Below are 20,917 nucleotides of genomic sequence, written 5' to 3' on the forward strand. Positions count from 1 at the left end.
AAAAAAGGCTTTATGTAGGCAATTTTTGGAGTAGTTAGTTTGATAAAGGTACTTAAATTGGACAATGTATGTACGTACAGAATAATGTATCTTCCATTTAACCAGTACCTGAATAATATTAGAATGAATGCATTTCACATTATTCAAAATTGTGTTTTTTAAATAATTTATGTATTTAATGTAGGTTTTTTTTTTCTTTGAACACCCTCTGTTCTTGGGTTATGTTTAGGGACTTAGCCCAGCTATATCATATATGAAAAACAATATTATATCATAATATATATATATAGTGGCACGGTGGATCAGCTGGAAAGCGTTGGCCTCACAGTTCTGAGGTCAATCCCGGACCCGCCTGTGTGGAATTTGTATGTTGTCCCCGTGCCTGCGTGGGTCTTGTCCGGGCACTCCAGTTTCCTCCCACATTCCAAAAACGACCAACATTAATTGGACACTCTAAATTGCTACGTGGTGTGATTGTGAGTGTGACTGTTTGTCTCTATGTGCCCTATGATTGGGTGATAACCAGTTCAGGGCGTACCCCACCTCCTGCCCGTTGACAGTTGGGATAGGCTCCAGATTTCCCCGTGACCCTCGTGAGAATAAGCGGCGAAGAAAACGGATGGATGGATAGATATATATAGCAATATCGGCAATCCCCAAATAGGTGACGACCCCCTGCAGAAAGGTACATAACTGCCTCTAGATGCCACACGACGATGGACAAGGACAAAATTTGTCTAAGTGAACCTCCTCAACTCACCCGAACGTAATTCCTTGCTACCAAAATGCCACAAGATGGTGGCTAAGCAGGCCTTTCATTACTTTGGCCTGAACACAAAACCTCTGAATATTCATGTGAGTTTTACAGCAAAAACTGAACAATAGGTCCCCCACCCCAAAAATAACATGAATTATCAAATGACAAACTACAAATATTCCAGGTTCAGTGTGCTGTGCACAAAATTGTCACCATACTTTTCAAGGTATGCTTTTTACCTTGGGTAAAAACATGCTGCATGAGTCTTAGAGCTGGCTCTTGTGAATGTCAACAGTTTTGTTATTCATTGAGTAACATTTCAGAAAGGTTACATTGAGCCGATGGGTAAATAAGCAACATTGCTATGTACGGTCACACCTTGTAGACTGCAATCCAGGCGGCAGCTGGCAGAGCTTGAGGTCTGATTTAGATGAATTCCTTGTCCCCCGAGGCTCTGGCATGGATCCAGTGCATGTTGAAATTAATTTATGAAAGAAATAAAGAAACAAATGATTTCATTTACAATAAAGTGATGTTACAAACCAAACTGTAGACAATTCAACTAGCCAAATATAGGCTCGATTTCTTTTTGTACCATTAGCATGTATCTTTGCAATTATCTTGATATAACGATATAATTTCCTCAAATAGTTCATAGACGATGATGATGATACAGTGTAGGTTTTTTTTTTCTCCTTATATAACGGGCTCAAAAGAATGATCATTACTAATTCCAGTTCTGGTGCCCTCTGGCAGTAGTGACGCTCAATGAAAGCTGAAAGTGGGACAATAAAGTGGTATGAGCCAAGAAGTTAATTCTGAAATTGTGCGTGAGGGAAGGTCATATGACGCTACTATTTTGACTGAGTTGTGTGCTTGGATGCACTGATCGCCCTCACGCCTCAGTGAAGTCAGGGCCGGGCCACATTTTACGTAAATGTTTGTTTGGCTGTCTCATGGCAGCATAATCATCACTGATAGATGTTGATTCTCTGATAAGCCTTGAATTTCAGCGCTCAGCGGGGGCTGACGCTTTGCCTGACTGTCCTTGAATCCATGTTGCTCATTGTCCTTGACTCACAACGACACATGCGCGCACACCCATGCACGTAAACACACACACACAAACACACTTTCATTTGGTCAGAAAATGTATTTTTTGCTGATACAGAGCAAATGTCTCTTTCGTATTCTGAGCACAAGCAATTCCGTTGGTGACAATGGTTTCTTTTAAATAAATTCATTCAATCTTCTTGTTGCTGCTAAAATTAAATATACAGCCACATATTTGTGGGAAAGTTTGAATAGATAGAACTTTTTAACTGAATACAAACTCAAAATGGTAAATACATGCAAGTGGCAAAATTATATATGTAAAAGATAACTATTCCTATGACATTTTCCCACGCGTTTGGGAGATTTTGTTCTGGTGCGATGAACCCAAGGTCGAACATTTTGGCCATAATTCAAAAAGGTATGTTTTTGTTGCAAACACAGCATTGTTCATCGCCTCAAGAACACGATACTTAGAGTGACGTCAAGTGTTTTTCTTTGGCTGTAACTGCAGGGCCTTGGTTGAGGTAGAGGGAATTATTAATGGTTCAAAATAACCATCAGTGTTAGCACAGTCCCTTCAGGATTTTGCTAGAAAGCAAAGCATAAAAAAAGTCAAGAAAATTGGTACTAGAACATTAATAACCTTATTGGGGGTAAATCGGGGGCACTTTAAAGGGTGGCAGATGTGTGCGGGGACTCCCTGTTAGCAAAATGTTCGAATGTGACTTGATAATTACGAACACAACTAGATCTCAGCTAGGTTGTGCACATTTGTGCAACCACATAATTTTAGTTTTTTTTTTTTTTTTTTTTGTCTTCCCATTCCGGAAAGATTTTAAAATAAATAAATAAATACAGTTGTACCGGTTTGGTCACATTAATGGTGGAAAATATTTTGAAACGATTTATCGTGGTGTCATTTTATTTTTGTTTTTAATATTGTAAAGAAATTTTGACTTTTTTTTTTAAACCACTGTATGTTTTTATTTATAGTCTTTACACGATTAAAATACTTTATTGCAGAACTCCACTTTGAAGAATGCGTGTCAGTCTACATTTACTGGATGTGGCTTTTCTTCAGCTTTCCTCCTTCTTCCGTCCATGTCCATTAGCACTCTACAAGTCCTTCCACTCGGCTTGTCATGTGTTGATGGCGGCGCAGGCAGGAGGGTTCTCTTATGGGAAGGAAGGACACTGAGGTGAAATGTGCAAAAAGAGGAAATGGTGCGATGTTGGGGTCACGTGAGGGAGGAAGGCAGACGGTTGAAAGCAAGTGGGCAGGAAAGGTGGAGTAAGTGTGCAATGAGGTGGGCTGCCGCACAAATCCCCCGGGAGCTGCCTTGTTCTTACAGGCTAATTGAAGCTCTGTGTGGCAGCAGCCTCTGAGCTGTCACTCCGATGAAGAGCCCATTTGCTGCATTTTACGGGCTGTGTGCTGAATTCTGATTATGTGAGCAGAAGATGTAGACACTGTCTCCAGGAGACCCCTGGGCCCCCACCCCTTTTTCGTGGAGGTACACGGCCCACATGCTGCTTCTTGGCAATCCGCTGATTACGTGTAACAGGGTCACGAGCATTCCGAACACGAGCGTTCAAATGTGAACGTGAATCATTTCCCCACAGACAATTTTGTGAATTTGTTGGGAAATCGCATACATGATAATGTGATATTACTCTTCCATTTAACATTTTCTCTCATCGGAGGCTGGAAATGTTCTTGCAAAACACATAGCTGCAAGCAACCTGTGAATTAGGGATTATGAATTAAAGCATTTAGTCAGGAGAATATTTGTATAGCTCATAGCTCAGTGGTTAGAGCATTGGTTTGGTAAACCAGGGGTTGTGAGTTCGTATCTCACTGGGGCCTCTACTCCCCAAAGGGGTTGCGTCAGGAAGGGCATCCGGTGTAAAAGCTATGCCAAGCAAATATGAGCGTTCATCTGAGATGTTTCGCCGTGGTGACCCCTAACAGGACAAGCTGAAAGAAACTTACTTAGTTATGAGAATATTTGTCTCCAAAAAAAGAACACACTACATGTGGTACACTTGCACAAATCTAATATGAGAGAAAAGCTGCCTATTCAAAGATAATGATGTTCAATTTTAGTGCCACAGTCACAGTTATATTAAGTTGGTCACCCTATTTATTTAATCGAACTGAGCTTTATTTTCTATGTAAGGCCATAATGTTGGAGACTGTTTATGTATGGGATATAATTTAATTTTGGAGGTATACTTCATGCTCTGAAATGTGTTTTTTAAAAATTTAAAATGCTTTCCAACTGAAAGAGTCATATTCATTCATTTGCTCATAGTTTAACTTCACTGAGATGAACTATGCTGGCCATGGTGTTTCTAAAGCAACAATATGGTAGTACAGCCAGGAGTATTTCCAGTACATTGATGATGACGCTGCCTCCCTGCCCCCACGTGCATTATTTACTCATCAATAAGTGTCTGAGATACCCAAGAAGGACCAGTATGGATCCATCACAGTTTAGCTTTCAAAATGGATAAGCATGTGACATTAAAATAACAAATAAAATAAAATAACATTAAAATGTAAGGATGCGGCTTTGTGATTAATCAATGTGATGTCACTTATTCATATCCACTTGCTGCCAACAGATACAGTGAAGCGAAACTCAGATTCTGACACTGAGAAACCTAAGATTTTCTTTTTTCAAATTTTGAACAAATTCTTCCAATAGGATAAATTGCAATTTGAAATGATCAATTTTGGGATCAGAAGCTCGATTAACTGTATCTTCAATGTAACCACAACTAATATACAATAAAATAATAATATAATATATATAATATAATAATATAATAAAATAAATAAATTAACTGGACATTTCTCTGACACTTGTTCAATTGAGGTGTTCTTTAGGCGTCATGAAATGTTGGTCGAATTATGATTCATACAACCTCGGGCATTGGGGGCTTTACTTGCCCTATGATAGCATTTCAGACTCATATTTTTGTTTACATTTCCTGAGGTCCTTCTTTAGTTAAAGAGTCCAGAACATCGCAATGCATGCAAAGAAAATGAAGCATTACTGACCATGCAAAAGGTTGATTTGTACAAAGGTGATGTAAATTAGTATTGTTCTGGCTTTGGCTTTCAAATGAAATGCCTCCAGCTCAAGGACATTTTCGGTCTCTCACGACAGTCTCTTGCTGAGGTGCCTGAAAGTGGGAATGTCTCCATGGAGAGAGCCACAGGTGCTGATCAACACATCACCCAGCAGTCATTAAACAGTTCCCATTTGTGCCCTTTGTGAAATTCTTCTGGGGATTGTATTCACAGAGCTGCTTCATCCCTATTTGATTTGGAAGTGCTGCTTCCAGACTCAAATGGACGGACGCTTACTTTCCTGAGGAACAACGACTGTTTATTTTTTTTTGCTTTATGCTCATGCCAATATAAAACATGATACAAGTTGATAACCTGCCGCAATCACCTTGGTGTTACATCGGATGTTGTAATCACGTACTCATTGTTAAACGTTTAATGACGAGGGCTTCATAATCACCGTCACGACATGAAGTGCTCAAAAACACCCCAAATCTCTGCAACCTGGCAGGCGTAAAGCCAAGCACTTCTGCCCAACCTGGGTGCGATTCTGCTCCGGTCTGTAGGATGATTATACGGTATATGCCGGGATTGTGCAAAATAGCGCTCTTTCATGGAATCCATTCATGTCATCTGTGATGCCTGACAACGTAAACAGTGAATGCAATGCTGACCCTTGAAGGACATCGGGGTTATTTGCAAAGAGCTCTCGTTGATGCGTAGGCACCGTGTGGTGCACAATGGTGTACAGTTGTTTTATTCATGTGCTGAAATGAAGAGGAATTGTAACTGCACGTATTATTCAATCCCTAAACAGAACTATATAAAAAATTATGCCATTACAGCATTTTATATCAAAATTGTAAGAGATTGTGTATTTTAAGATAACTAAATGATTTGTCTTGTCTTTTTATGATGCAGCACAGTATACGCACAATAGCTGCAATTATTGATAAAATGGCCTTCACATCCCCTTTCATGGCCAATCCTAGTAATCAAACTTTTTCCACATACCGTAATTCCCGCCCTACAGAGCGCCCCTGGTTCTAAGCGTCACTCAGTACATTTGAAAAGGAAATACCTGAGAAAGGTTGCGTCAGGAAGGGCATCCGGCGTAAAAATTGCGCCAAACATATATGTGCGTTCATCTGAGATGACACGCTGTGGCGACCCCGAAAGGGACAAGCCGAAAGTAACCTCCATAAGCCGCACCCGTGTAAAAGCCGCAAGTGCCCACATTGGAACCCACATTGAAACATGAGATATTTACAAAGACACGGGAGTTTAATGCTAGCGTTGCCATGCTAACGCTAGCGCCTAAACGCTAACGCTATTGCCGTGCTAACAGTGCCGGTTAAAAAAAAAAAAAAACATACCGGTAAAAGGTAAAAGTCACTTCCTCAACACTGGTCTCACTCTCATCTTTTCCGCTCAAGGGCCCCCTTGTGGCTGTTAGAAAAAAAAACACGCAAATTAGCCGCATCACCGCATAAACCGCGGGGTTGGAAGCGTGTCGAAAAAGTCGCGATTTATAGTCCAGAAATTACGGTAGGTTAAAAAAAAAAGCTTGGCAAATTAGCATCCCTCATGTGTCTAGACTACTTGTTTCTGATGGAAACTTGTCAATGTGTGAGCCCAAAATTTTGGTGACTTGTGAAATTTCATGTATGGGCACTTGTTATAATACATTTTTCATAATGGGGTTGTGTTTAGGACCCCTAAAAAGGAGCATTGTCATATTATTATGTAGGTTGAGGGCCACAAAAAGTGAATCATTCATTGGAAGAAGAAAGCTGGGAGTGAAATCTGTGTCTTGGAGCAGTATTTATTTGATTTATTTATTTTTTCCAAATGTCCCAATGTGATTGGAATTGGTGTTTTTAGTTGAAAGATGTAATGGTATTATCATAAAAGTGGTGTTGGTGGATCCCTAATAATATATACACAGTGATTCCAAGTGGGTCTTTGCACCGCTTAGGGTGTGTGTGCCTAATTATAGATCGTATCATCCGTTATAAAAAATGTATGCATCTAATATTGTCTTTCGTAAGGTTGGACAATTTCCACCCCTTGATGCTGTTCACAATCTTGCCGGATTACAAAACATTTGCGCAGACGTCAAAACCGAAAATAATCTGCATTAACGAAGCTTTTTATCCCCTGATGTTATGAAAAATCAATGTATTCACTGAATCCTCATAGTAATTTTTGTAAAGAATATGATCTCGATTCAGCCTTGCTTTGTATGAATTTGCGGCCTGTGCCCACGCAGCAGGGGGCAACGTGATAGAAATTAAGGTGATTACATACATGGACCCAGTCATGTTTCATTAGTGAACAGCCACAGACGAGGGGAGCGGGGGTGGGGAGGATGAATTATGCTGAAACAGATCCTTGCAGGCAGCAGGCAAAATGCCTTCAAAGATCAAATTAGCATTTTTCCACACTGATTGCACTCGAGTTGATGAAACTTGTTGAAGGGCTGCAGTGTATTTGTGCATATACAGTACTGGCTTTTTGTTCTTGCTGAAGACTTTTTAATGGCATATTGTTGTTTAGTTTGGTAAAAGATAGATCTTTATCTTATATCTGAAAAAAGGCAATTGGATATGCTTGTATTATTTACTTCATGGATGAGTGCAATTGCCTCTTTTTTTTCTGATGGTGAGGCGCCTCTGTCTTCAAATGAACACCAACATATAAAAGGATTTTTGTCATGGGGTGCTATCTTGCACATCATGCCTGCAGAGACCCCCCCCCCCATCCCATCTCATCTTCTATCATGATTGTCCCCTCATCCATCGCCCTTTCAATTAGATGCTCAATTTCACCTCACCGTCCCATGGGAGTCACAACCACACCATCTAAGATTGGAATCCCATAATTGTCACCTACCAACCCCCCCCAGAGTGCATCTGGACCCCTGGTCTCCCTCTGCATTCAAAAACGTTTGTTCAGCTTGATTGTAACACATATGGCAAGCAGAAGACAATGGGCGTGTAATTCCTTCCTGAATCAGGACAATGTCTCTGTAACAAGGCTTTGTTGCTGGATACCCACACTAGTTATTGTGATTGGCTGGCAACCAGTTCAGGGTGTACCCCGCCGCCTGCCCGATGACAGCTGGGATAGGCTCCAGAGCTCCCGTGACCCTTGTGAAGATAAGCGGTTCAGAAAATGGTCGGATGGATGTATAGAAAGTGGAAAGTGAAAATCTGATGTACAGTGGTGGCTGGAGATATGAGATTTGTTCTGTGACTCCGCTGGTATGTCAAAACACTCATATCTCAAATCATATTTCCCCATAGAAATGAATTCAAATACCTTTAATCTGTTCCTGCCTCCCTTGGGGATTTTTTTTAAATAAGAAAAATAGCACCATACAATATTGTACTTCATCAAAGAATACAGTAAATAAATATTTGATAGCTTGGTGGTTAGAGGATTGGTTTGGTAAACCAGGGGTCATGAGTTCGTATCCGACTGGGGCCTCCACGCCCCGAGAGGGCTTGCGTCAGGAAGGGCATCCGGCATAAAAACTGTGCCAAACAAATATGAGCGTTCATCTGAGATGTCACGCTGTGGCGACCCCAAACGGGACAAGCCGAAAGAAGCTTACCTATATATTTAATTTTAAAAAATCTATTTTGGAATTCTTTTCTGCAATTAATTGGGCATCATAATACTGCTTTTGCTGTGAGGTAGCGCCTTGGCCACCTGTAGCCGGTATAATAAATGCATATGGATACAATACATCAAAGCAGTCACAGCCAAGTTCGATAAGCTGAAGTAATCGTTGTTCTTCGCAGAGGATAAAAATGATAACTGAGTACTGCTTTATTGGCTGTCTACCTGTTGCTTCAATGTTTATCTTCAAAGTTACTATTATTTAAAGGATTATAACACTGACGCTGATTGTTCGTGGTCTTCTTCCTGTGTTTGTCAGCATTAAGCTAAACGGACTTTGTGTATCAACATGTAATTCAAAACTTCAGATGAAAGCCTCTTTTTCTAAGAATGGATTACTATCTGCCAAACTGCTGCTTGAGTATAATTTGTCGCCGCTGTCCTGGGCTTTTAAATTATTTTTTTGCAGGCAAGTAAATGCGAAAAATTCTGCCAAACAATGGCTCCCATTGATTAAAAAAAACAAAAGTTGGGTTTCTAGGAAAAAAAAGTATGCTCACTCTGATAGTATATCAGGGAACCACTGCATATCAATTTAACGATGATTTAATGGACAATGGAAGTAATAGAGGCTGAGCTGGAAAGCGTTGGCCTCACACTTCTGTGGTCCCGGTTTCAATCCCATCTGTGTGGAGTTTACATGTTCTCCCCGTTCCCTGCGTGGGTTTTCTCCAGGCACTCCGGTTTCCTCACACATCCCAAAAAGATGCAACATTAATTGGACATTCTAAATTGCCCCTAGGTGTGATTGTTAGTGCGACTGTTGTCTGTCCCCATGTGCCCTGCAATTGGCTGGCAATCAGTTCAGGGTATGCCCTGCCTCCTACCTGTTGACAGCTAGGATAGGCTCCAGCACTCCCTGCAACCCTTGTGAGGATAAGCAGCTAAGAAAATGGATGGATGGAAACAATAGACTGGTGCCCCGTGAGCCACATGGCTAATTTACCGGTACATGCACCAGAGTGCATTCAAATCGCATGTTCAAATCCCCGCTGGAGAAAGTAAGTTTGGATTTACATTAAAACTCAAAGCATCTTTAAGCTTCATATATATTTTTTGGATTGACTTTGTACTGTAGGGTTATATTCATGAAAACTGATTCAATAAACAGACAATCAGCTATAACGGACGACCGCCGTTAATCGTTACATCAAGGTTCCGCTGTTTGTGCATTGTGGCTGCAGTGTACAGTGGTGTTGAACTTAGCTGCATCCTACTGAGAGGTGTTTCAAATATTTCCCCCCTATTGTGGTGCAAATAGTGATCAATATTAAAAACACTTATCGTAATTCCTGGCCTACAGAGCACACCTAGTTATAAGCCTCACCCAGTACATTTGTATATACATAAGCCGCAAGTGCCCACATTGAAACACGAGATATGTACAAAGAAAGACAGTACACAGAGAGTTTAACGGTAACCCAAGTGTCGCGCTAAGTGGGCGGTTAAAAAAAAACATACTGGTAAAAGCAGTAACATGCTAGCGCAATGCTAACAGGGCCGGACCGGTAAAAGTCACTTCCTCGCCACATATACCCGGTCTCACTCTTACCTTTTCCACTCAAGTTCCTCCTTGCGGCCGTTAGAAAAAAAATGCACAAATTACCCGCATTACCGCACAAACCGCAGAGTTGAAAGCGTGTGAAAAAAGGTTGCGGCTTATGGGCCGGAAATTACGGTAACTATGATGCAGTGCAGTTCAGCTACAAATGTCAACAACAATGTCATAATTATACTTCTCTGACATTGTGGGTCAAAGTCTTTTTCCTTCTTTTAGATGATTCTTTTTATACAGACACGTTTGTTGGATTTTGCATGCAGGCGTACTTAATAAAGTCTATATCAGTGACCACTGTCCATTGAAGATTTGCAGGACTGATTGTTGCCATCCCATCCGCTTTGGAATACTGGAGTCTTGAATATATTTGCAGCCCAACCTTAGAGAATCCATTACATGCACGAGAAGCTTAATGTTCTGTTTTGGCTTTCAGATATTCTCATTCTTATGGAGATGAAGAAGTGAATCATTTGTCTTGTGACAAATGGAATGCATGGAACATGCATTTTCCCTTATTTTACAGTAAGCATAGATAAAGAAATCATTTTATGCATTATTGTTATTTCTATATGAAGAGATTGAGCCATAAACAGGAGGTTAAAATTAAAAGTAAATAAAAATGAAATTTGTCATGCTCTCACCCCTCCCTTTACAAGTGTGTCTGTTTCTTTTATTTGTATCTTTGCTTGTTCATTTAGAAAAACACCTGAATTGTTTTAGTCTGAAAAAATAGCTGGCCCACTGTTGCTTCACTAAAAATTTTCATGGGGTTCTTCCAAACCAAACACATTGAAACATGTCATTCCTGAATCTTGATTTTGTGCACTGGTGCACAAATCATCCCGGGACATAAAATGAACCTGCCCACAAGGTTGGAAGCATGCAACTGTCAAAAAGATAAAAAATTGAGAGAGGCCTAACCCAACATCTGATTCATCCGATTGATCTTTGTTCATCTACTTATGCAAGTGATGTATTGTGACAAGCAAAATAATGAAATGCTCTTCCATCATATGCCAGAGGGGACAAGAAAACTGAATGTCCACTTGTAGGCATTTATACAACAGTAAATAAATCATGGCTTGCTGCAAGTATGTCAGTCAGCCTTGTGTTCAAATTAACAGATTTCACACAGTAAGTGCGTGCATCTGTCAGTAGGTTGAGGCAAGATGGTCATTATTTCAGTGTTCATACATTTTGTGACATTTTTGTCTGGTGGTTTGCTGAGATGTCAAATAGGTGCACTAGCTCAATAATCGGTTGGGAAACTGGATTAGGAGATCCATTTTAATATTTCTGTTCATAAATTGTCTCTTACCCAGTTCAGAGTCTCACACTAGTCTTTATTATCAGATAGGGTTAAAGAGACATCTAGTGGTGAAGAATGGGTACTGTAAATCTATGCACAGTACAGTCATTCACAGTCACAAATAAAAATCTTTAATAATGTATAATTGAGCTAGGGATTCATGTCATTCAGTATAATGTGGGGGGGTAGTGATGTAAAATGTGGTTTGCTGTAGTGTTCATCCTTGTACGTGTCTATCCCCGAGCAGTTGTGTGATAAAGCAGCTCATTTTGACCATGGGCACACTGATAGGCTGGGTAGGTAGGACATGCCTTATCTCCTGAAGGACTGGATCTGACCTTGGCTGAGAGGATGTACCCAACATCTCTACTGGCAACAAGAATTGGGCAATTCAATTATATTTCATAGATTTCGTCATTTTCCGCATCCAGTTCTCAAAAATTGCTGGATAGCATAGCTGTTATTATGGTTACCGTGTTTAGCAACAAGTGAGGGGGAAAATATTACAAATGTGGAACTGAACATCACCACCAACCTAAGTACAGCCAAAAATACTGTTCAATTATTTCCTCTTTATGTAAGAATCATTACCTTTTATAAACCCAGAATGATTGATACACATCTTAAAATGTATCAGATTTGTAGGTCTACCTAATTTTGAGGATGTGCTAATTCTCTCCTCTTGCTGCTTTGAAGGCTCTCTAAAATTAAGATTGGCTGGTGAGACAAGTGTAAGGCCTCGCAAAGAGACTGGATCAGACATCTCCAGAAAGCACCTATAAAGGTTAGCGCACTAAACAAATCACCACATACTAATATACTGTAGCTTTTTCTATTACAATGCTGAAAATATAAACTATTAAAACTCCAGCACCAGCAGGATGTTACAAGGTCACCAAAGTCGAATGGCATATATAAGAATGGTACAGCTGAAACGGGAACCTACATTCACATTCTGTGTGTACTGGTACTTGAGCACAGGCGAAAAGCTATGTACGTTTCATGGATTTTGCTCTATAGTTTTGTTGAACAACTTTCATGGTACCTGTACAGCATCCTAATCAAATGGTGGGATGCCTTGCAGACCATTTAAGTTATTGCTGCTGATGCAGAACAGCAAAATCGTGCGTGCCAACTATTATTACATATTACATTTGATGGTACCCTCCAAACTGTTGTTATTATGACCTCCGGACAGGAGAGGCCCAAGGTGAGAACACGTTTATTAAGTAAACTTGAGAAGGCTATGATGAGAATCCACATCCTTGAGGACCAAGTGGACCAAGAAGAACTACCGGTTTAAAAAAAAAACCAAACAAAACTAATATGAAATCTTTATTTGAAAAATCTGGACAGGAACTTTAAATCTTGTGGGAGAATGAAATAGGACTTCTTGACCAAACTGAACAAACACGAACAAGATGAACAAAATTGAGGGAGCAGCCAAACAAGCAGAAGACTTCAGCACTTCAGACAAGAAATCAACCATGAAAAGAAGTATTACGTTTCATTTGCAGTATTTTATTTATCCTGGTTGGACAAATTACATTTTCCATGCACACATGAATTTAAAGTTTGTGTGTATTGTTTTTCCTCACAGTCGATTGTCCACAAACATGTCCGTAGTTATTCTTGAAGTAACACACATTTGCCGTTCATTTACATTGATCACTTTTGAAGAAAATCCAGAGTTAACTTATAAATGCGTTTATTGATGTTAGAGGTCTAAATATGGACAAAGATGGCTCCTCCTCCAAATTCTGTGAGATGCCACGTTATCGGCTACTGTGCAAGGGCTTGAGAGTTAATAGTATGGGCTTGTCTGGTAAGAGTATGAGCTCAAAAGTGCTCTGCACATTCACGTGTCGCTGTTTTTCCACTCTGAAGTTTTCAAGCATCTGGAAAGAATGGAAGGAGAAAAATAGTATTTTATCCTGCCACAAAAAATGGTCATAGTTAAGTACGGCTCACATGGATGAGGAAGATCTGCATCTCGGTCTCGGCTATTCTGCGTCCTATACACTGGCGTGGGCCAAAGCCGAAGCTCAAGCTGCGGAAGTAGTGGCTTTCAGTCCTGAGCCAGCGAGAGGGCTGATATTGCTCCGGACGATGAAACACCTTAGGGTCTCTTCCCATTGCATAGAGTCCTAACTGCACCAGGGTCTAAACATGTGATAAACATACAAAGTGTGTGGGAAAAGTTTCAAAGCTACGTCTACGAAGAGTTCCTGCAACATTTGCTTCATTCATTGCGCGAGAAAGGGGCTAAAGGTCCGGCAGGATGAATTGAAGTTGCTTCACCATGACAATGTGCCTGGACGAAAGGAACATCACCATGCTGGAGTAAACTTGCTAATCACCTGACCTGCTCCCATGCATCCCCCTCCCCCACCGTATTTACCAAGATAAAGGGAATTTTCAAGGGGACCCTTTTTGAAGACATGAATAATATCTAGATGTATTTGACGACGAAGCTGCATAGGATTCTAAAAGAACCCTTCCAGCAAGGCGTGCCGACGCGGCACAAAAGACTAGTAAAGTGTGTCTGACTCCAGTGCGATTACTTTGAAGGGGGAAACATTGTAGTTTGGATTTGAGATCCCAGGGACCCAATTTACAAGTTTTTCGAGTCATCTGGATGATTTTGTTGCTTTGACTTGCAAGCAAAAATTTGAGATGCGAACACTGTCATCTGGTGGCAGTGAACATCGCTCGCTTCACAACAGTCGGCAGTTTGGCAAATAATTAACAATTCTTCACCCCAAAAAAAGTATTTGAACCATGTATTGCTGTCAAACTACTCGTAAAAGTAGGACAAATTGAAACAATTGCGTGAGTTTGATTTGCTTGACAGATAAATAATGGAAAACGCCATAAATGGCCAAAAGAAAATAGTATCTGTGTTGTGGTCTTGTAACTCTTCTCTCACAGATGTGCACGTTTTTTTTTTTTTATTATTATAAACAGATCCTTTTGTTTGTCTCCATACTCAATACTCCATAAAACTTTGTTCCAAAACTTTTGTGGCTCATCTCTGTACTTCTTTGCAAAATCCAATCTGATCTTCTGATTTTTGGGGTGGGGGTTGCGTCTTGTGGTATGGCCTGTATTCTCTCCAAGTCTTCTTTGAACAGTGGATTGGGATACTTTCACCCCAATCCCGTGGAGGTTGGCAGTGATGTCACTGACTGTTGTCTTTGAGTCTTTTTTCACAGCTCTCACAACTTTTCTTTTATCTGCTGCTGTGCATACCCTTAGCCGGCCTGTTCGATGTCTGTTGCTCAATACACCGCAGTAGTTTTTCTTTTTCAGGATATTCCAAATTGTTGTATTGGCCAAGGCCAATGTTTGTGCAATAGCTCTGATCGATTTTCCGTCTAAACAGTCTTCTGACCTTCATGTTTGCTTAACAGCAAATGCAGTTTTCATGAACCCCAAAATCAAGCACAAGTCACATGTTACAAGACTTTTGCTCACTTTAAAAGTGTGTGGCTTAAAACAAATGGTGCACTGTCCTGAGTTTAACATATCTAGATATAAGTGCCATGAAATAAAAGCTGGAATACTGATTTTTGTATTTTTTTTTTTTTTTTTTTTTGGGGGGGGGGTCTCATAAACATCTTTTGTTTTAAAACCCAAATGTCTTTCGGATACAACAAAAACAAAGGAGTTGTCCTTGTCATTCCAATACTTTTGGTGGGAACTGTAGTGGTACCTTGAGATACAAGTTCATTTCATTACATAACCACGTTTTTAACGCAAAACAAATCTTTCCTCACTGAAATGAATGGAAAACCAAAGAAGAAAAGGGATTATACGGTGCATGACACCAGTCCTACAACTTTCTGACATAGCTCGTATGCTCAAAGTGATGTGCCGAGACACTGTAGGCATCAGTTTCTGTAAAGATGCTTCAGTATCATATTCTGATTTACCCCTGCTGGAATGTGGTATTTCTGAATAATGATGTCCTCTGCTGTGTATCTTTGCAAGCTCACAGCAACTGGATGTAACCTTGAAGGATACAAGAAAGAATGTTGTTGATTCTATAGGAGACACGCTGATATTGTGTTGCTTCCCAAATTGGAATCACCTTAGCGTTTCCTTCAAAGCTCCTTTGACCAAAGGAATCTTTTTCAGCATTTCCGCCATGTCCCCTTGGCTTTGTGCCCTGGCAGACGCCACCTCCGCCCTCAGCTCCTCCTGAAGGTTGGGCTGTCTGGCCAGCTCGTACAATGTCCACAACAACGTTATAGAGGTCTGAAACATACAGCGTGCAAAGGTTCGCCAAACCTAGGCAGTACAAATTTTTCTAGAAAGGTGTTGTATGGACATCTGATTACCGTATCGACTCCCCCAGCCATTAGCTCGGTGACACTGGCTTTGATGTCTTCAATAGACAGCTTGTCCAGCATGAGCAGGCTGGCCAGAACACCTGGGTACTTTTTAGTATGACTACCCTCCTGGCGTAACTGTCTGTAGATATTCTGGATGCAGCGGTCAGCTGAGGAGGAAAAGCACGATACACTTTTACAGACAAGTGTGAATTGCCTCCACAAAGCTATTGTATCATCCATCCATTTAGTCACCATTTATTTTGTTTAGTGCCGTGGGAGCTGGAGCCTATCCAAGCTGACTTCAGGCAAAAGGCAGAGTAGTTATATTGTATGTATCAAGACAGACAACCATCTACTTTCACGTTCACAACGTCACTGAATGGGAACTGAACACACACTGCCTGCGCTGAAGTCAACCAATTTTCCACAGTACATCAATAGTGACTCACTATGTATCAGCAAAACCGGAAATAAGAATTGACCAACAATACACAGATTTGACTCCTTAGCTCAGGATATCATTTGAAATGAAAACTCTGCTTTGACACGGATTATTTCGACATTAATCGGACACTCTAAATTGTCCCTAGGTGTGATTGTGAGTGCGGCAGTTGTCCGTCTCCATGTGCCCTGCGATTGGCTGGCAACCAGTTCAGGGTCTACCCTGCTTCCTGCCCGTTGACGGCTGAAAAAAAAAAAACTGGGATTCTCAAGTAAGTTTTACATTTTATGTTTTTAGTTAGAGTGACACGGTGGGAACAACTGTAGAGCATTGGTCTCACAGTTCTGAGGATCAGGGTTCAAATCCCGGCCACGCCTGTGTGGAGTTTGCATGTTCTCCCCATGCCTCCGTGGGTCTTCTCCAGGCATTCTGGTTTCCTCCCACATCCCAAAAACATGCACCATTAATTGGACACTCTAAATTGCCCCTAGGTGTCATTGTGAGTGCGACAGTTGTCCATCTCCATGTGCCCTGCGATTGGTTGCCAACCAGTTCACAGCTGGGATAAGCTCCAGCACTCTCCGCGACCCTTCTGAGGTTAAGCGCTAATAGAATGGATGGATGGATGGATGGATGGATGGATGGATGGATGGATGGATGGATGGATATTATTGGGCCACGTTAACCCATTCATGGGCAGGGTGGCAATTTTTTGCCTTATTGAGATAAAAGTCTCCTAACAGGCCTCAATCAAGGAAATAACACTTGTTTTTCGTTTATGGTTCACTTATATGATAACTTTACTAATTTATAATCTCATCCCAAAAATCTAATTGCTAACTTTGACCAATGAGTTATCCTCTCCTGATACCAAATTATGGCTTCAGATTAAAACACTTAAATATTTTGATATACTGAAGGATGTAATATGTGAAAATCATGATGTCCCAAAAATGGGATGCTAACCACGAATGGGTTAGCAACCATATGAGAGAGAGAGAGAGAGAGAGAGAGAGAGAGGAGAGAGAGAGAGAGAGAGAGAGAGAGAGAGAGAGAGAGAGAGAGAGAGAGAGAGAGACCTGACACCATCCTTTGAGATGAATTAAGAGTGCGGACAGAGAGTTGGGCTTTCTTGTCCAACGTGTGTGTGTGAGTGTGTGAGTGACCTTAAGTGGATGCATCTTAAGGTGATATGTGAGTCAAGGCAGGTTACCGGAATACATTTGGCAATAGAGTGAGTGTGCAGTGTTCTGTTTCAAGTTGTCCTAAGAGTGTCGTACCTTGATTAAAGATGACATCCCATGCATCCACGTGGTCCCGCCACACTTTGGCTCCAATCCGCCTAAGTAGAGCCGGAGGTATGTACAACATGGGTGAGGTGGTCTTGAACATGAGGGTGATGGAGTCGATGAAATGTTGAACCTCCGGATCGATATAGTCTAGCATCAGACCCAGACGCTCCCCATATAGAACTGTGCTCACCGCTGTTTTTTGGGACAGGAAAAATCGTCACTATAGACGAGTATGACAGTGTCAATCCACACTGGATTCAACCTACATCTCTACACAATTGGATGCCGTATGATGGTGCGAGTCTCACACTCTAGCGCGTATTTGAAGAGCTCTTGGGAGAGGTCTGTTGTCCACTTGTTCTGGCCACTTCGTTCTATTTTCTTGTGAACTCTGGCCACAAAGTCATGACCCACTTCGTCCAGTAAGGGCACAAAGTTGGCGAGCATCTTCGGGGAGATCACCTCCTTATTGAGGATGACCCGATTCGACCTCCAATCTGGCCCGTTCCTGACGATGATGGATCCCCAGTGAGTGTCCAAACCACTGATACAGCTCAATTCATTGACATTGAATTGGAAGAGAACACCTACTTCAGTAAAACGCCATATTTACGATTCCTGTAGTCTCTGTATGAGGTCCAGGCTTCCACTTTCAGCCTTTTGGGAAAAGAACCTTCCGCTTTGAATAGGATGGCAGCGTCCTCTGGGTTGATAATATTCACACTTTCATAATATCCTACTTTTTCTCTTGCATGCACAATGACAGAAAGAAGAAACGTGAGATAAGAAACATGTTCAATGAAACAGAAGAGCTGGTTTGTTTTTACATATACAAAATATAGATTATTTATATTTGTTCCTGCATTTGCAGTTTTCAAGTAGCAAATGAACATTTTGGATATTAGAGTTAAATGCCTTGCTTCAAGGGCACCTTTGCCAACCTTGGAATCGAACATAGTATCCTGAGGTAGTAGACCACAATCTTAACCACAGAATCATAGCAGTACCATATTAAAACCATTGATTTGAGTTCCGAACCATTGATATTTTTCTGTCTCATAATTTATGGATCTTACCATTTATCCTACATACCTGTAAATGGGTCCAAAAGTATTAAAATTCTGCAGCATTATCCGGTGAAGGTTTTTGAAGCCGTCCAGTTTCCAGAAATTGTACAGGTTGGCAAAGCTGTTCTTCCACAGGCCGGGAATCTCACTGAAAGGTTTGATGATGCTGCCGCTCTCACTGAAAACCTGTCTGGCGATCGGCATGCTACTGCTCCTGCGGACCCCTGATGCCATCAGCTCATCGAAACAGCTTACAGGGAGCGTCGACGGTCCACGGCACAAACTTCGCCAGGCCATATCTGCGACTCAACTGTTCTTTCTGCTCTGTCTCAAGCAATCGGTTCAAGCGTTGGAGGCTGGTTTAAATAGTCCTCCCCACCCCCTTGTTCTCAAGGATCCCTAAAGTTACATACAGTAGTGTTCAAAATAATAGCAGTTTAATGTGACTAACCAGATTAATCCACATTTTTAGTGTATTTTTTTTTTATTGTTACATGTATAACAAGTTACCAGGAGCTGCAGTAGATTCTCAGAAAACCAACAAGACCCAGCATTTATAATTTTCACACTCCTATGGCTGTGTGCAATTGGGCAATTTGTTGAAAGGGGTGTCTGCCATTGACTTTACAAACTCAAAACTACCGTAATTTCTGGCAAATAAGCCGCGACTTTTTTCCACACACTTTCAACCCTGCGGTTTTTGCGGTGATGCGGTTAATTTGTGCAGTTTTTCTGACGGCCGCAAGGGAGCACTTGAGCGGAAAAGGTAAGAATGAGACCAGTGGAATATATGACTTTTACCGGTATGTTTTTTTTTTTTTTTTTTTTAACCAGCCCTGTTAGCGCTGTGCTAGCATGTTGCTGCTGTGCTACTGCCGCATCTCGGTAATTTAAACCGTTATTTTTTTTAACCGGCCTTGTTAGCACTGTGCTAGCGTGTTCCTGCTGTGCTACTGCTGCAGCTCAGTGATTTAGGTATGTTTTTTTATTTTACCCGGCTCTGTTAGTGGTGTGCTATCGTGTTGCTATTTTGTAGCTGCCGCAGCTGTTTTTTTTTTTTAACCGATATGTTTTTATTTTTTTTAAAACCAACCCTGTCCGTGCTACCGTGTTGTTGCTATGTTAAGCTAAGATAAGGTATTAAAACTTTGAAAACTCTGTCTGTGTACCGTCTTTCTTTGAAAATATCTCGTGTTTCAATATGGGTTTCAATGTGGGCACTTGCAGCTTTTACACAGGTGCAGTTTATGTATGTACCAAATGGTATTTCCTTTACAAATGGACTGGGTGAGTCTTATAATCCGGTGCGCTCTTTAGACCGGAAATTACAGTATTTTGTACAAACTTTTTTGTTTCTAGGATTGAGCAATCCTTTGAATCACTAAACTAATATTTAGTAGTGTGACCATTTTTTTAATAACAGCTTGACGTCTGTGTGGCATGGAGTCAACCAATTTGTGGCACCTTTCAGCTCTTGTTCCACTCCAACATTCCACAATTCATTTACATTTCTTGGTTTTGCTTCATAAACGGCATTTATGGTGTCACCCCACATGTTCTCGATTGGATTAAGGTCCAGGGATTGGACCGGCCACTCCATGACATTAACTTTGTTGGTTCGGAACCCAAGACATTGCATGTTTATTAGTGTGTTTGGGCCATTGTCTTGTTGAAACATCCATTTTCAAGGGCATGTCCTCTTCAGCTGAGTATCAATTATTTTGACACATGCAAACCAATTCGTGATCCCTGGCATGCGATAAAAGAGGCCCAACACCGTAGTGAGAGAAACATATCATGATGCTTCCACCACCATGCTTCACTGTGGCTTGAATTCAGAGTTTAACTTTGCAGAGGATTCTTGTAAATTGATTTACTTCGCACAGACGTCTTCTCACTGTCACAGTTTACAGGTAACTCCAGAGTGTCTTTGATCATCCTGGAGCTGAGCCTTTGCCATTCTGGGTATTCTGCAATCCATTTTGATTGTTGTCTTCCATTTTCTGCCACCTGACTGGTTTTGCTCTCCATTTTAAAGCATTAGAGATCATTTTAGCTGAACAGCCTATATTTTTTGCACCTCTTTGTAAGGTTTTTTCTCGTCAATCAAACTTTTACTGAAAGTATGCCGTTCTTCTGAACAATATGTTGAACAACCCATTTTCCTTTGGCTTTCAAGGAGAAATGCGTGCTCAACAAGTGCTGCCTTCATCCGTAAGTAGGGGCTACCTGCTTCACACCTGTTTTTTACAAAATTGATGACTTCACTGACTGAATGCCACACTGCTATTTTGTGTAACACACCCTTTTCAACAAATTTCTCATTTGCAATT

The 20,917-nt window shown here is 41.0% G+C and overlaps 1 protein-coding gene across 1 annotated transcript; it reads right to left on the reverse strand.

Annotated features, from left to right (window-relative positions):
• Positions 1-12,806: 12,806 nt before the first annotated feature.
• LOC133502123 (cholesterol side-chain cleavage enzyme, mitochondrial) lies at positions 12,807-19,079 on the reverse strand. Its single transcript, XM_061822558.1, has 9 exons — positions 18,610-19,079; positions 18,109-18,264; positions 17,826-18,025; positions 17,506-17,709; positions 15,790-15,950; positions 15,540-15,706; positions 15,382-15,460; positions 13,418-13,609; positions 12,807-13,344 (listed from the first exon to the last, which is right to left on the reverse strand). Exons 1-9 carry the CDS (start codon positions 18,879-18,881, stop codon positions 13,222-13,224), a joined length of 1,554 nt encoding a protein of 517 aa, XP_061678542.1. The 5' UTR covers positions 18,882-19,079; the 3' UTR covers positions 12,807-13,221.
• Between the last annotated feature and the right edge of the window lie 1,838 nt (positions 19,080-20,917).

This window comes from Syngnathoides biaculeatus, chromosome 6 (assembly GCF_019802595.1).
Source record: "Syngnathoides biaculeatus isolate LvHL_M chromosome 6, ASM1980259v1, whole genome shotgun sequence".
NCBI classification, from domain to species: domain Eukaryota; kingdom Metazoa; phylum Chordata; class Actinopteri; order Syngnathiformes; family Syngnathidae; genus Syngnathoides; species Syngnathoides biaculeatus.